The following is a 15,834-nucleotide window of genomic DNA, read 5'->3' as shown; positions in this document are numbered from 1 at the left end:
CCACCACGACTTTTCACGTCGGGGCCTCGCCGGGGCCCCACGCAGCCCCGCCTTCTGCTCGCCAGCCCACCACAGCGCCCTCCTTGTACGGGGCCTGCCTAGCACGTGAGCACAACCCGGCAAGCTGGCTCCGGGGAGCAGCGAGCCGAAGCCCTGGATCCCCGTCGCCCACATGCACACTTGGCCCGGGCCAAGCCCCGTCTGCACGCGCGAAGGCGCCTAGGGGGCCCAACTCACGAGGACGGCGCACCTCCTCCGCGGGCGGCCCTCCAGCGTGCAACCACTCTGCCAAAGCGCGCCCGCCATCCAAGACCGCGCTCCTGCCTCTCCACCAAGGCACCCCAGAGCCGAACCCTTGCGGGCGAGCCATCGGCCAGAACACAGGGGCCAGGCTCAGGCCCCTCGGGTCTCTTGGCCTGAGCGCCGCTCAGCGGCGGACGGCCGAGGCGGCGCTCCCCAGCCTGCGGCTCCCACGGCCGCCCCCACGCCACGGCCCTCGCACCCAGCCCTGCCCTGCCCTGTCCTGCACTGCCCTGCCCTCGCCCGGCAGGCCGCGCTGTTCGCGCCCGCGCACGGCCACGCGCCCAGCGCACCCGCGGGGAAGCCCGCCGCCCAGGGGACTTGGGCACGGGCCCGTGGGTCGTCGAAGGGAACGTCGCCCGCCACCGATCGCCGCCCCTCGTTGGCATTCGAGTGCGTGCCAGGCTGGGCGCGGCTCCTGGCTTCCTCTAGCGACGCCGGCAGGGTCGCGGCGGCCTGGTCCAGAGAGAAGGCGCGGGATGGGCCGGACAGCCCTGCTCTGTCTCGGTGCCTGAGTGCCCTGGGGCCTCAGCGCCTGTCCCCAGTCCGAGCGCCCTCCTAATCCCTGGAGCCTGTTTCAGCTCCCTTGTCCACCGCTTGGCTCAGTTGGAGCATTTGGCCACAGAGCGCAGTGATCAGTGTCGGGCGGCTGGTGGGGAGCGCTGCTGGCCTGGCGTCTGGTGGTGGCGGTCATCTGCGCAGGGGTGGTTCAGTGGTACAATTGTTTGCCAGGGGTCACGGCTGGGGTTCGATTGCTGGCCAATGCATCTCAATGTTTTCTTTCAATCCGCTATTCTAATTGTTTCTTTCTTTTTCCATTGCAGCATTTATAACGCTGAAACAAACGAAAGCCGTTAGCTGAAGGCTGGGTTCTTTTGATTAGTCTCCTCCTGATTTACGAAGTGGGTTTCTTGAAGGCAGCAGAGACCTGGCGCCACGGCGCACCGACTCCGGGGTGACCTCGTCCCCCTGCCCCCTCCTGGGAGAGAACTCGGCAATCAGAGAAGGAAGACGCAGATGAACTGTGGTGAAATGTCCCTCCTGTTGTCCAGACCCGAGGAGCATCGTACCCAGAGGCAGGTTGGAAGGCACCGTGTGCATTTTTCCCTGTGGCCAGGATTCAGGTGGGGAGTTACCTCCTGCAGGCCACAGTCCATCCTATGCCCTGAAAGCCAGAGGGTGAGTGAGTTCGCTGCTCTGCGAAGCCACCTAGCTCCCGTCGGTCCTGCGGTCTCCACCGTATCTCACTTTCTTTAATCCAGAACATCCTATTTGAGCTTTCTGGTGTTTCTACCGGGCGTGGACTTCTGCTGAGAAGCCAAAAGGAGGAGCCTTTCCGGAGACGTGAATGTGGAAATGGAGGAAAGAGAAGCAAAAGGTCTCTGTAAGCTCCTGTCTCCCAGCTGACAGGCGGGGCTTCCACTGTACTGACGAGGATGGGATCTAACGGGAACGTGATACTTTCTAATGGTGAACTTTAACAGTGTATTTGTTATAATATATCGTTATTTGCCTGATTCAAGGGAAACTAATTTTTAAAAAGAGAAACTAAAAACCCATGCTCGATAATGGCTCTTTTCTCCTCAAATGGCTCAGAACCCTTTGGAAAGTTCCCGGGGCCTTTGAAGAGGGAGGAGGGGGTGAGGATACAGAGGTCAGTCCCCCTTCTGGACTGGGTTTCTTGGTCAACCCTCTCCCAGTGTACCACTGAGAAAGAGCTGGCAAAGTCTTCTGCTACAGACATCAGCTGTACTGGAAGGTGATCAGTCCACGAAAAAAGGGAATACATGAAGAAGAGTGCAGTGAATGACTTCCAGAGTGGAAAATGAAACCATCATCAAAAAGAAGGAACCTATTCTCTTTCATAACTCCAGGAACAAGAGAAGCTGCCAGCTTGCAATTCATTCACTCTCACAGTGTAGGCCAGACAGGCCTGGATGTCAGAGTCCAGACATTTTGTCCAAGGACCTGCAAGAGAAGGGTCCTCCCCTCAGAAGGGAAAAGGTGGTCTGGCCGTGGGTCTGTGCCCTGCTCTGTTCAGGGACTGCTTTGTCCAAGCTCCTCTAACCTTTGCTCCTAGCCCTCAGCAGCCTCAAAACCCCACCTACCCACCCAGCACCAAGAGTTCCAGGAAAAGCCCTAAAGCAAGCACCTCCGTGCCTGCACATCAACCACAGCATCACACAGGCATTCTTCCGATCTCGTTCACTTCTTTACTTTGTAAGTCAGAGAGGTTGGAGTATAGGGGAGCTTATATATGCAGTGCTAACTTTACAACATGCTTCCATGTATCCATTTATCTTTAAAAGTAGAACAGACATTAAAGTGATGACTGAAATAGACACTGTGAAGTGGAGGCATGCTCATGACCCAAGACTGAGTATGAAAAGCAAGCTGCAGAACAAGATGTGTAGTATGACCCAAAACTGCGTATATGATGGTCTGTGACACCAACTACCTGTCTATCCTTGAAGAAGTCATTTCAACTATCTGGGCCTCAGCTCACTCAGTTTTAAATTGAGGAGATTGGACTGTGTCATTTCCAAGGACTTTCTAGGTTTAAAATTCTCTGATTTCAAATGCTGAAGAATTTCCTCATTCCACAAATATTTATTGACTCCTTTATCATGTGCCAGACACTGACCCGGACTCAGGAATACGGTCGTGAACAAAATAGACACAGGGCCTGCTCTCCCGGAGCTCACAGGCTGATGGGAGGAGGAGTCACACAGTAAACAATTACACAAGAGATTGTTTATTAAACAATTGTCAATTAAACAATTAAACAAGGGGATTAGGAGATGGTGGGAGACTGGGGTTATACTAAAGGATCAAGGAGACCTCACTGATAAGGTGACACTTGAGGAAAGATCATAATGAAGTGCGATGTAGATATCTGTAAGAAAGAACCTTCCAGAAACAGGAAATAACATAAGCCCTAGGCAGAAGTAGAATTGGTGTGTTAAAGGAAGCAAGGAAGAGCAGGAGATGAGGTCAGAGAGGCAGTGAGGAGCAAGATCATGTAGCGCCTAGTAGAACGTTCCAAAGGCTTTAGCTTTCCTCTTAATTGCAAGGGGGAGCTCTGGCATGGCTTTGAGCAAGGAAGGGAAAGAGACAACACACATCTTAAAAAGATCACTTTGGCCGGTGTGGTGAGAATCGACTGTAGGGTGGCAGGGTGAGTGTAGGGAGACCCGTCAGGGAGCTACTGCAGTAACCCAAGTGAGACATGATGCTGGCTTGGACCGAGGTGCTGGTAGTACAGTCCTGAGAAGCGCTCAGATTGCTGGATTGATTGAAAGGAGAGGCAGGATTTACTGAGTTTTTCTAGATTTGAGGAGCCTCTGTCTAGGGGCTATGAAAACACATTTGCTGTGAGTCCTTGTCAAGCTAGGTGGGCTGGACTGTGCCTTGACCTTCAGGAGCTCAGTGAGGGTGTGGCCTGTTGGCATTTAGCTCTGAAGATCACAGGTCACAAGGGTGGTTGGAGTCTCCTTGGCCCAGACCTCATTTGTTTTCAGGGCTCTGGCTCCATCTCACGTTGCAATTCTTCCCATCTCCCACTGATCTTGGAAGGTCTCTCTGCACAGAAACATACAGCCCTGTATCCACTGCAAACAGGAGTCCCATCACCAGGCAGAAAGCGATTTGAAACCAATGGAGAAAGAAGAATACAGTTGCCGGACCTAATAAGAGAGGCAGAGGGATGAGATGATTGACAGTTGTTAAGGCAGTAATTTGGAATAAACAGTCAGGTCCCTGTTGGGGAGCCTTTGTGAAGTCACCCAAGCCAGGGGCTAAGGCCAAGGCCAAGAGCAGACAGGAGCCCAGGAAGTCTTCCTAGGATCTCTTCATGTCTAGCCTTCCCAAATAAAGCTCTGGATCAGCATTTCCCAAAGGGTGACCTTGCACATGTGTTCTGAGGGACATTAATAGAAGTTAAACAGGAAAAAGGTTTTGTGGTCACCTAGGTTGGGTAGATGCCTTATAAAACTTAAGTTAAAAAAGTTTTTTTTTTTACAATACGACTTCTAGAAGTCTTTAACAAGCATTATGAATATAAATGGGAGGAACAGAGTACTCAGCATCTTCTGCATTAAGGACCACACAATCATTCATTCTGAAAAGCCTCTCAAGGAGTTTATTTTGGGAAATATTGAACTGGGGAATCCACAGACCACATCAACACATTGTCACTTGCCACCTCCTCTGAGCCCAGGACTGGGTGGTATTCACGGATCAAGACTATAGCTTGTGATGCCTCCTGAAAGGGCATCATATGGATTTCACAACACACAGTTTCTCAGGAGCAGACAGAAGCCTAGTTCTTTGCTTGTGGAGAGAGATCCTCATGCCGACATGGATGCCCGGAGCTTAGATGGGAGCATAGGCTGAGAGGGTGAGCAGGGAGGCACAAGAAGCTTCAGAATCCTAGAGACAAGAGGGCCATATGGCAAAGTGGAGTGGTTTGAATGAGGTGGGAACAGGGAGAGTGGTTATGTCTGGTGGATGCATTTGGGGGGATGAAAAGGTGGCTTCTGTCCCCTGAAAGTTAAAACTTCAGGTGAATCACACCTGTTTCTGTAATCCCTGAGGAATGAGCTGAGACAGAGCTGCAAAGCCACACAGCCATCAGGTCCAGCTAGGACTTTTAGGGTTCCTGTTGACATCAAAGAGGCCCACTCAGGAGGAGGCAGGTACTGAAATTCAAAAAAGATGAGTGATCCTCTCCCTACGCATCCTTCCAAGGCTGTAAGCTCCTAGAACAGCCTTGGTTCTCACCTTGGACAGTGATGTTCACAGGCTGTGACGAGTGCTGCATCCTCTCTATAGTTCCTGAGCAGTGGTACTTGCCACTGTGGTTGCGGTTTGCTTGTAGGATGGAGAAGGTGGAAGTGTTATGGAAAAACGTCAGGGATTTTCCATTCTGGTAGAATGTGATGCTCAACAGAGGCCTGTTTTGCAAGCTGTGGCACCTCAGGTGGATGGGCTCCCCCTCTTGGAACACCAGGCGAGGGGTCTGGAGCAGCAACCAGTCTGAAAGACACAATATGGGAAGGAAAAGTTCTAAGGCTGGATACCAAGGCCCTTGGAGCCTCATGCGTGGGGTGACATTACTTACAGAATTTGAAAAGATGTTGAGCAGAGGAACTGAAGATTCTTCATGGCAAGAGTTAGTGCTCTCTTACAGGGAAGATATGGTATTATCTGTGGGACCTCTAAAGGATAGTTTTCAGAAGTTCCAAAGATGAATAGTAGGAACCCCAATCCCAGGGCCAGGGGTGTGGGGTGATTTTGAGGAATTAAAAACACTGTACAGGATAAGGAAATGAGTGCATTTCAGTAACTGTAGAGGTTGCTGAACAGGACCTGAAACCTTCAGTTTCCGTGGATACAGCATTTGTGGTCAGGGGATTACTAATTTAATGGTAACTTTTGAACTCTTTTGGAAAACGAAGGTGAGCAGCCATTAACCATATTAGCAAGGAAGCAGAGCTTTAATAATGCCTCACCAACCCTGAATGGAATCTTCCATCCACATTAAAATGGAAACGTGTGACCTTACGAATTCAGTATTCAGTTGTGACTCTGAACAAGAGGAGCATTAAAGAAAGCTTTTTAACTTAAAATCACTTTTCCTCCCTCCTTACAAACAGTCCCACTCCCAACCAAGGCCTCCCTTCAGTGAGGGCACAGGAATCAGATTCTGAAATGTGGCTACCTTGGAGGGCTACAGAGAGTGTTTCAATAAACCAAATAGAGAAGAAAATCAAATTACTCTATTTATTATAAAAAGAAATACTAGAATTTATTACATCATATTTAAATGAAAACTCATTTAAGAAAACAGTATCCTGTATACAAAAGGCAAGGTACTGTGGTTGAGACAGCGTGAGACAGAAATCTGAACTCAGGATTCTGATTGTGGCCCGATTGATTCTCGCTGGGCTCCTAGGGCTCACGGGCTTAATCTCTTTGCACAATGGAGGATGGGACGAGGTGGTTTCCCTCTAATGACCTTTCAGAACCAAGTTTTGCTAAATTTATACTTTTACATTTTTGTAGGAAGACTCAGAAGTACAACCAGCTGTTTCTGAGGTGGCAATGCACCAAGAGAAGAGTTGGGTAGCTGTGATGTCATTGGTCAGGTGTGTGAGGTTGAGTCAATATTTATTTCCCTTTCCATTGAGCACCATCAACAGAAAGTGACTCCACCACCAGCATCTCTGGCACAGGACCTTAAAAGACTACCAGAAAATCACCCTCCTGATGTGAAACAGAATTAATACACTGAAAGCTCACATGTGACCATCTTCAGGGTTTATGCACCAAGATGCAGCTGAAGTCAACTACAATATAAATGGCTCATATTTCAGACATTGGAAGGGGGGTAATACAGTGTGTAGGAGCATTTCCCTACAGAGTCTATTAAACTGAACACTGTCAGATATTTACATAAACCTAAGTCAGATCCTGTGACTCCCTTAATTAAACCCATCTAATGAATTCTCATCTCCTTCAGGAATATCAGTCCAAGTCATCATACCAGACTACCAGCTGCCACATGGTTGGCCCCTTCCCAGCCCCCTCCCCTCTGACCTCATCTTCCAGATTCCATATCTCCCTCTGGTCTCCTGCAGCATGGGCAGAACGACCTCCTCAGCTGCCAGGCACACTCTCAGCTTAGGACCTTTGCAGTCTGGTTGCCTTCAATCCCTGAGTTTTACCACACTGCCATGAGGGTAGGATGGTTTTATGGAGCAGAAATTTCCTTCTGCTTCTCTCACCTCCGGCTGCTTGTTTATGGCCGAGTAACCTTCCTACTCAATCAGGACTGAGGCCAAACAGCCTAACATGTTCTGAGGAATCTCTTAGGAACTTCCACCCCGACCACACACACCAAGCAAAGGGGGTTGGTGAAAAGGGAAATGGGTGGGCAAGAACTACGTCAAACCATTCACAGCGATGGTTTCCAGTAAACAGGCCACACCTGTTTCCTAAAAATTTCTACCACATCAACAGATTTCATCTCTCCTTGTCCTCCCAGACCTTCCCCAGACCTTCCTCCACTGACCAGAAATCACATCCAGATGCACAGGGTCACTGAGGCTCGTCTGGCCCGTTTGGCACCTGTAGTCTCCACTGTCATTCTCTTGGGCCTTAAAGCTGTAGCTGGGCTGGACCTGGGTCGGGATGGGGCTCCCATTATGGAACCACTGAGTGGGGTTGTCCTCAGGGGTGTGGGCCCCCTGGCACTTCAGAGTCACAGAATCCTCCCGGAGCACGTTGTTCCATGGGGGCTCAAGGCTCACCACAGCCTTCGGGAGACCTGCTGAGGGACAGAGAGCAGAAAGGGATGGGAATAAATAACCTTGGAGGGACCACAGATTCCAAAGGAGTTCCCAGGGGAGACCAGGGGCCAGAGAGTCCTACTGCAGACCCAATTAAAGATCTGTGTACTTCCAGCAGCCTCATTCCCTTTAGATCTTTGGTGGATCCAATGGGAATCCGACCAAGAATCAAATCCCAGGTCCCACTAAAATGGGGGAACCACCCCTGCTGAACCCAAGCCTGGTTCTTGGTGGAACAGACATTTCCCTACATGGGAAATAGAGCCTCACATTGTGAGGCAATAACACCACAAACCCAAGGAAACAAAGAGCAAACTCACCAGATCCTCTGTCTGCAGAAGCTATAAAAGAGAAGACAATGGATCAGTGTAGAGCAGGAAGGATGAGGGGAGCAAATGTAGCAGGGTGGGTGTGGAGAGAGGGAGAGGGAGGTGATGTTGGGCTCCTTCTTCCCCAGGACCCATCTCAGAGCCTGTTTCTAGTCACGTTGTTTCCAGTTTCCAGCCTGTTTCCAGTCCTCTTATAAGAGTACTCATTTCTCACCTCCTCCTCACCTCAGCCCTGTCTCTCCACATGGCTACAAAGGAAACATGAATGTGTGGGGCAGGGACTGTGAAAGAACCTCTGAATTCCAATCTGAGGAACCAGTGGAATGGTAAGAATTCAGGGTTCTTTTGCCCCTTTTCAATCTGTCCCCCGCTTCCAGGGCCCAGGGCTGCCCCTCATCACACTGACCCCTGGCGCCCTCACAGAAGTGACTGAAACTGCCCTGTTCCACGATGACCCTCACTCACCCAGCAGCAGCAAAACAGGCAGTGGTTGAAGCAGCCACAGGTTACCAGGATGTACATTTGTAACCATTGGGATCTCCATAGTCATCCCAGAACTGGGCCTGAGTCCAGTGGCGTTTGGGAGATGAACTTAGAAAAGAGGAAGGAAATTGTTACATCCTTTCATTCAGTTTCATAAGTCACCAGACTCCATTTCTGCTAATCAGTCAGTAACAAATCAGAGGAGCAGTTGAGTCTGCTTTACAGACAAATCTTTCTTTCATGTATCACCTTGTTTGGTCCTGTGAAAACCCTGGGCAGGGGTTCTTGTGCTGGTGAGGAAATTGACGAGGGGAAACACCAGGAAGCAGAGCTGACAATGGAGCCCTTGTCTTGGGTTCTCAGTTCAGCCCCTTCCGACCACACTCCCTGTGCTGCCTCTCTGGCCAGTAGACAGGAAGTTTTAAATGAATTTCAACACAGGCAAGATGAAGAAACCCATTAACTGTGCAACCAATAAGAATCAATGTTAAATGACCACAACACAGTGGAGCAGTTATCTGCAGGAAAGACTCCATCCAAGGAAGTCTCTAAGTACCCTGCAGGCAGGGCTATCTTTCTTTCACCTGCCCTTCACCCCTGGCCCCTCTAAGCCAAAAGAAAGTTTTCAAGTGTGAGAAATAATTTTGCTAAGAAAGCCATAAAGTGTAGTATACCTGGTGTGCAGAGTTCATTGACTTCCCCATCTTCCGGAGACACTGGGCCCTGGGCCCTACATGAGAGAATGTGTCTATGCTTAGGGCCAGAGATGGCCACTTCGACCGTGACCCCAAGGCTCAAGTTAATAAGAACGTGTCGTGCGTCATGTTTCTTGTCTGGGCTGGCCACCCTGAGGGACACCTGACTGGACTATAGAAACATCCCATCAGTGGGAACAAGAAGAAATCACTCAAAGTATCCAAATACCTGAAACCCTGAGTTAGAACCCAGATAACCTTAGGATCAAAGGGAGTAACATGCACAGAACAAACGAGAGTCTCACTGAGGAGAGGATGCTGTGCCCCAGACCTGAATAATCGGCACTCCCGCCTGCTGTAAACCTTTTGGGACTTGCCCAGCTGATTGTGGTGTGGATGTTGTAAGTACTGATTTGTAGCTCTCTGCCTTCTTTTCCCCACTTTATTCCCCTCACAAACAAACTCTGATTGCTTAAACAACGAAGTAGCTTCGGCAGTACCTGTCATTTCTTATCCCCTACTGTTGTGGGAAACATTTTTTGGGGTAGTCAGCAGGATCTGCACTTATGGCCTTCTTGTTTAAGAAATCAGAGATCATTAAAGCTCCTATTGAGGTCCTGGGATGGGAGCACCCCTAGTTTTCTGCATTGGCCCAGGAATGGGGTCATAGATCAGTACTGTGTGAGGCATGGGATAATAAGCTCCCTATGTGGGAGCCTATTCATATAATGAAGGCATTGCAGACAGTAAAAGGAAAAGATGACACTGCCTTCTCGGCTAGAAGAGGGTGGTGCCTGTTACACGCCTTCCGTAGGGCCATAGAAGATTGGGACCACATATTGAAAGAAAAAGTATTACTGGAGAAAGAGCTGTCTGGTTGCCAGTCTCGGCTAGCCATGATGCAATGTCAGAAGTATGTGTGAGGGGATCAAGCTAGGACCTATCAACATGTTGCCAAAAAGGCGGCTGTGAGTCTGGCAAAGTATAAGCACCACCACTGCCAGGGGCAAGTGAATGTAAAAAAGGTTCATATGGCAATTGCCCTGGCTGGCCCTGATTGAGACCCTGATATTAGGATGGCGACATCTGGGATGATGATGAGAATCCCTCCTCAGATGAGGAGGCTTTGCCGGCCAGGACCATCCCTGCTAGACCCCCACGACGCCACCACCTAGAACAACAGGGAGATTGGGAAGTGTGGTGAGACGTAGTAGAAGACTTTACCCAGTAAGAAATTTCCGATATCCGAATACAACTGGATTCAGGAGATGCCTATAAATTTGTTACTGTTTCCACAGAGCCTACAGTGCATAGTGCTTTTAGAGACCGGGGTGTAGTGCCCCATGATGTTCAAGACAATCGAGCAGCTGATGGCATTACTTTGTTATCCTTGTCTGTTCGGGGGGCCCAGGACAAATATCCCACTGATGACGTGTGGCCAGATGCTGATCAGCCTCGGCATACCTTGAGGGATTGTTGTCAACGGATCAAGGAAGAGGCGATGAAGTGACCTTTTTTTCTGGGAGTGGCGGATGCATTGGCAAATATGCCTTTTAGTGTCCAAATACGTAATCGTATCATCAAAACAGCTCCACATGCCTATAAACACCTATAAACAAGTCATTATGACACTATTGTTAAAGGAAACTGATACCCTTATTTCAGAGGTATTGGAAAAGATTTCACAATTAGGAGATTTCGGAGATTGAGCAAACGCTTCTGAGGAAGTTGGCAGTCGCCAAGAGGACTTGCAAAAGCGAAAGGAAGGAATTTCTCAGAAGGATATGTTGTCAGCCCTTCTACAGGCAGGGGTTCCTAAAGAACAGGTTGATGGGGCAGAAACTAGGGATCTGTGGCGTTTGTTCAAGGAAAAGGGTTTGCATGTATGAAAAGCCTCAGGAGGAATTCCACCGGAGAAAAAGGAGGTACCCCCAAGTAAACGAAATATAACCCCCTCGGCTGACCCTCTTTTTGCTGATTTATTAGCTTGACATGAGGGCCAAACCGCTGTACAGGAGGTTAGGGCTGCTGTTAAAACGGATGCCCATCCTCATGGAGCTCTAACAATTTTTTGGAAGAATGGTTCAACAACAGTGACCCGAGCATTGGTGAATATGGGGGCAGAGGCCACCCTGATTTATGGCAATCCTATAAAATTTAGAGGTCAAAAAATTCGTATTACAGGTTTAGAAGGAAAAGAAATTTCTGCAGTAGGCACACGTTTGACCATACAGATAAGACAGCTACCAAAGCAAACGTATCTGGTGATGATAGCTCCAATTCCAGAATATATAATTGGCATCGACATTTTAAAGGGATTAACATCACAGTTAACAGATGGACAATATCAATTTGGGATACGTTCCTTGACATACTCTACCCTTTCTGTCATCATTGGATGTATTAAACACAAGGTGGAACTACCCCCTGCCACCTCAGTTGTACATATGCGGCAATATAAAATTCCAGGGGGTCAAGAGGAAATTTCAGATACTATTCAAGAATATCTTAACACTAAAGTATTGATACCCATAACCACAGAATGGAATAATCCTATTTGGCATGTTAAAAAAAGTGATGGCTTCTGATACATGACAGTAGATTATTGAGAACTAAACAAGGTGACTCCTCCCTTAATTGCTGCTGTGCCTGATGTGGTCACCTTAATAGAAAAAATACAAAGACATCCTGGTGTGTGGTAAGCAGTAATTGATTTACCAAATGCTTTCTTTTCTTCTCTTTTTTTTTTTTTTTTGAGGAAGATTAGTCCTGAGCTAACATCTGCTGCCAATCCTCCTCTTTTTGCTGAGGAAGGCTGGCCCTGAGCTAACATCCACGCCAATCTTCCTCCACTTTATATGTGGGACGCCTACCACAGCATGGCTTGCCAAGCAGTGCCATGTCCGCACCCAGGATCCAAACCAGCGAACCCCGGGCCGCCAAAGCAGAACGTGCGCACTTAACCGCTGAGCCACCAGGCAGCCCCAAACGCTTTCTTTTCTATACCTATTGCTAAGGCAGTTCAATCACAGTTTGCTTTCACCTGGTTGGGATGACAATATACGTTTACTAGATTGCCACAAGGATATATACATAGTCCAACTATCTGTCAGAGAGAGGTGACGGAAACACTGTCTCACACTTCAGTAGATTCAAGTACACAGTTAATACATTACACTGATGACATTTTAATTCAGGGATTAAGTCACGAAAGGGTAACTTGTGCTTTACAATCAGTGTTAGAAGTCCTACGGGAGGAAGGATGGAAGACGAATCCCGCCCAAATCCAAGAACTGGCACAAACTGTTACCTTCCTGGGGATAGTTTGGAATAAAGGACAGCAAGAAACTTTATCAAAAGTGAAGCAAAAGATCTTGAGCTTTGCCCCTCCTTGAAACAAAAAGGAGGCTCAAAAATTTATCGGTCTGTTTGGTTTCTGGTGGCAACACATTCCACATTTAAGTTAAATTTTAGCCCCTCTATATCCAGTTACCCGGAAAAAATATCAATTTCAATGGGACCAGCAAGAAAAGGATGCTTTTGAAAATGCTAAGCAGGCCATACAAATGGCTTTAGATTTATGGCCAGTATGAGAGATCCGCCTGGCCTATTGAATTGCAAGTCCACACAGCAGGTGGATATGCAAATTGGAGTACTTGGCAAAAACAGGATGGATAAAGGTACCTTTGGGGTTCTGGACTCGGAAGCTACTGGAGGCTGCCAAATGTTATACCCCTTTTGAGCAAGTTATTATCACGTTATTGGGGGTTCTTGGAAAGTGAAGCACTGAGTATAGGACATGAAGTTATATTATGACCCCAAATACTTATTGGATCCAAGGGACACCTGCATCCCACCGAACTGAGCATGCTCAAGAAGCTAGTGTAATTAAATGGAAATGGTATATTCAAGATAGAATGAAACCAGGGCCCAAGGGACAAGCATTGTTGCATGAACAAGTATTTGATCCCACACTCCAAGGCTCCCCAGAAATTAATAAGGAAAGCCCTCAGGAACAAGAGTCCCCCATTGGATGGGGACTACCCTTTCAGCAATTAACGGCAGAACAGCAACGGCATGCTTGGTTTACAGATGGTTCAGCACGAGTGGTAGCTGGAGCTCGGTGCTGGAAAGCGGTCACTTATAACCCCGCATCCCAGAAAACTTTAGAAACCCAGGGAAAGGGAATGAGTAGCCAATATGCAGAGCTGTATGCAGTTTACCAGGCCATCAAGCAAGAGCTAGGAGGACAATGTTATTTATACACTGACTCATGGTCAGTAGTCTGGACGCCAAGATAGGATAAACATGAATGGATGCTTGGTAACGGAGAAATTTGGGAAATGCCATTATGGCAAGACATCTGGCTGTGGAGTTCCTCAATGATTATTACTGTGTTCCGTGTTGATGCTCATGTGTTGCCTACCTCTACAGAACACCTATATAATCAGCATGCGGATCATCTGGCTACAACCACATCAGTCGTTACAACAGCTTCTTCTTCAGAACTAGCCCAATGGGTCCACCAGAAAAGCAGTCACTTGGGAGCAGAAACTGCTTCCAAGTGGGCACAGCAGCGTGGGTTACCTGTAACATGGGATCAGCTCGAGAGTGCCTCATCAATGCCCTACTTGCCAAATTCAGAATAAAAAAACAATTCCCCACCCCCAAATAGGGCAAATCAAGCATGGGCTTTATCCTGCACAAATATGTTAAATATACTATATTGGACCTTTGCCCTCACATCATGGAAAGATTTACATTTGTACTGTAGTAGATACATTTTCTGGGTTTTGGGTGGCCCACTCACATAGGCGGGCTACCGGATAGAGAACTCCTAAAATTTTGGGAATTATACAACTCTATTTTGGCACTCCTCAGCAGATCCAAAGTGATAACGGTACCCACTTTAGAGGTGAGTTAGTTCAGTGTTTGGCTAACACATGATATTCAGTGGATATATTATATACCTTATGATCCAGAAGCTGCTGTTCTTATTGAGAAAATGAAGGGTCTCTTAAAAACCCAACTGAAATGCCTAGAGCCGGAGTGGCAGGGCGAGTAACGTACGTGGAGGGTGCCAGGCGGCCTTGTCGGAGTGCCAGGACACAGGGTAAAAGCAACAAGAATGCGACCTCTGGCGTAGGCTAAAAGTGTGTGTGGTGGGGGGGAGGGGTCGCGGCCGCCCGCACCACGCCAGGGATCGGGAGGTCGGTCGGCCGGCTGGCAGAGAGGAAGAAAAAAAAAGTTGCTTCCCTGACCGGGAATCGAACCCGGGCCGCGGCGGTGAGAGCGCCGAATCCTAACCACTAGACCACCAGGGAGCGTCAGGCCTTCCGCCTTGTCTGTGCCTCCTGGACCCGGGGCCCGTAGCCCGCCCGCTCGCCGCTCCCTCGCCGCCGGCCCCCTGCCTTGCGCAGGCCAGCCGCCCGCCGCCCAGGCCCAGGCACGCGCCCTCGCCTGCTTCCTGCTCGCCGCGTCCTCAAAACGCTGCGCGCGCCTCCTGCCCGGACACGCACACACAGCCGCATGAATGCCTCCCGCCGCCCGCCTCCGGGGGCAGGAGGGCCCCGCAGCTCGGCAAAAGGTCGGCCCGCTGCGTTGGCCGGGAATCGAACCCGGGTCAACTGCTTGGAAGGCAGCTATGCTCACCACTATACCACCAACGCCGCACGGCCCGGACTGTCCCGAGATGCCGACCCGGGGCTCCAGCCACAGCCGACTCGCCGCCGCCGCTGCCGCCTGGCGCAGCCCTGCTCAGAGGCCCCGCCCGCCCACAGCGCGGCGCTGCCACCGGCCCCACCAACCGCCGCCCCGCGCCCCCCCAGCGTCGCGCCCGGCGCGGCAGCCCTCGTCCGCCGGGACGGACCGCCTCTGGGGGGCGCCCTCGCTGCCATTCCACAAAGCGGACCCCGACGCCGACCGCCCCGCCAAACCCGCGGCCGGGCACACGTCCTCCACCGGCCGGCTCGCCCCAGCCCTTCTCCACCGGCTGCTCGGCGAGGCAGCTTCACGCGCCAAGAGGGGACCCACCCGCCCCAAAAACCACGAACGAAAAGGCAGCTGTGCAGCTGCGCGTCGCGTCGCCCGGAGCCTAGTGCGCCAACCGCTTGGGGCGTGCCGCTCGTCGGGCGCGGCGGGGAGCAGAGGAAGCCTTGGCTCGGCCGTGCCGAAGGAGCGCCCGACGACGAGGGGGCCTCGGGGAGGGCTCCCCGTGGGCAGGCCCGGCACGGATTGGCGGCCTGCGCCTGGCTGGAGGGCGGGGCAGGGCGAAGAAGCGCCCTCGGGGGCTGGAGGGCGGGGCGCGGCAGGGCGAAGAAGGGCCCTCAGGGGCAAGCGGCCGGAAGCAGAGCGGCGCCAGCCACCAAAAAGGGACGTCTTGCCTCCCCATCGGGGAATCGAACCCGGGTGTTCCGCGTGACAGGCAGGGATACTCACTGGCGGGGTCGGCAAGCCGAAGAGTGGAAAAGAAAGATTTCTTGGACTCTCAAGGTCTGGCAGTAGAGCTCTTTAGAGAATAGTGTGGAATAGCATGGGGACAGGACCCGTGGGCAGTAAAGAGCTGCTGCATGGGGACAGGACCCATGGGCAGTCAGAGCTGCTGCTGAAAACATGCGTTGAGAATAGGGCTAAATTTATAAGGCATGGGTACGTGACTTTTTACTGGAAAAAGAA

General features: G+C 50.3%; 1 protein-coding gene across 21 annotated transcripts; it reads right to left on the bottom strand.

Moving 5' to 3' along the window:
- Positions 1-3,032: 3,032 nt before the first annotated feature.
- On the bottom strand, positions 3,033-15,375 carry LOC123275621 (low affinity immunoglobulin gamma Fc region receptor III-like). Of its 21 annotated transcripts, none has more exons than XM_070497838.1 (8): positions 15,193-15,348; positions 14,230-14,382; positions 10,624-10,768; positions 8,447-8,572; positions 7,973-7,993; positions 7,376-7,633; positions 5,083-5,337; positions 3,033-3,986 (listed from the first exon to the last, which is right to left on the bottom strand). In XM_070497838.1, exons 3-8 carry the CDS (start codon positions 10,754-10,756, stop codon positions 3,808-3,810), a joined length of 972 nt encoding a protein of 323 aa, XP_070353939.1. In that variant the 5' UTR covers positions 10,757-10,768; positions 14,230-14,382; positions 15,193-15,348; the 3' UTR covers positions 3,033-3,807. The 21 variants fall into 21 exon arrangements, with proteins under 21 accessions (XP_070353939.1, XP_070353956.1, XP_070353953.1 ...); XM_070497855.1 differs by lacking the exon at positions 14,230-14,382 and adding an exon at positions 9,139-9,194 and having other exon boundaries at positions 15,193-15,345; XM_070497852.1 differs by lacking the exon at positions 15,193-15,348 and adding an exon at positions 14,812-14,913 and having other exon boundaries at positions 14,130-14,382.
- Positions 15,376-15,834: the final 459 nt, after the last annotated feature.

Source organism: Equus asinus, chromosome 25, assembly GCF_041296235.1.
Source record: "Equus asinus isolate D_3611 breed Donkey chromosome 25, EquAss-T2T_v2, whole genome shotgun sequence".
Taxonomy (NCBI): Eukaryota; Metazoa; Chordata; class Mammalia; order Perissodactyla; family Equidae; genus Equus; species Equus asinus.
This window is presented reverse-complemented; position numbering and strand designations above follow the sequence as displayed.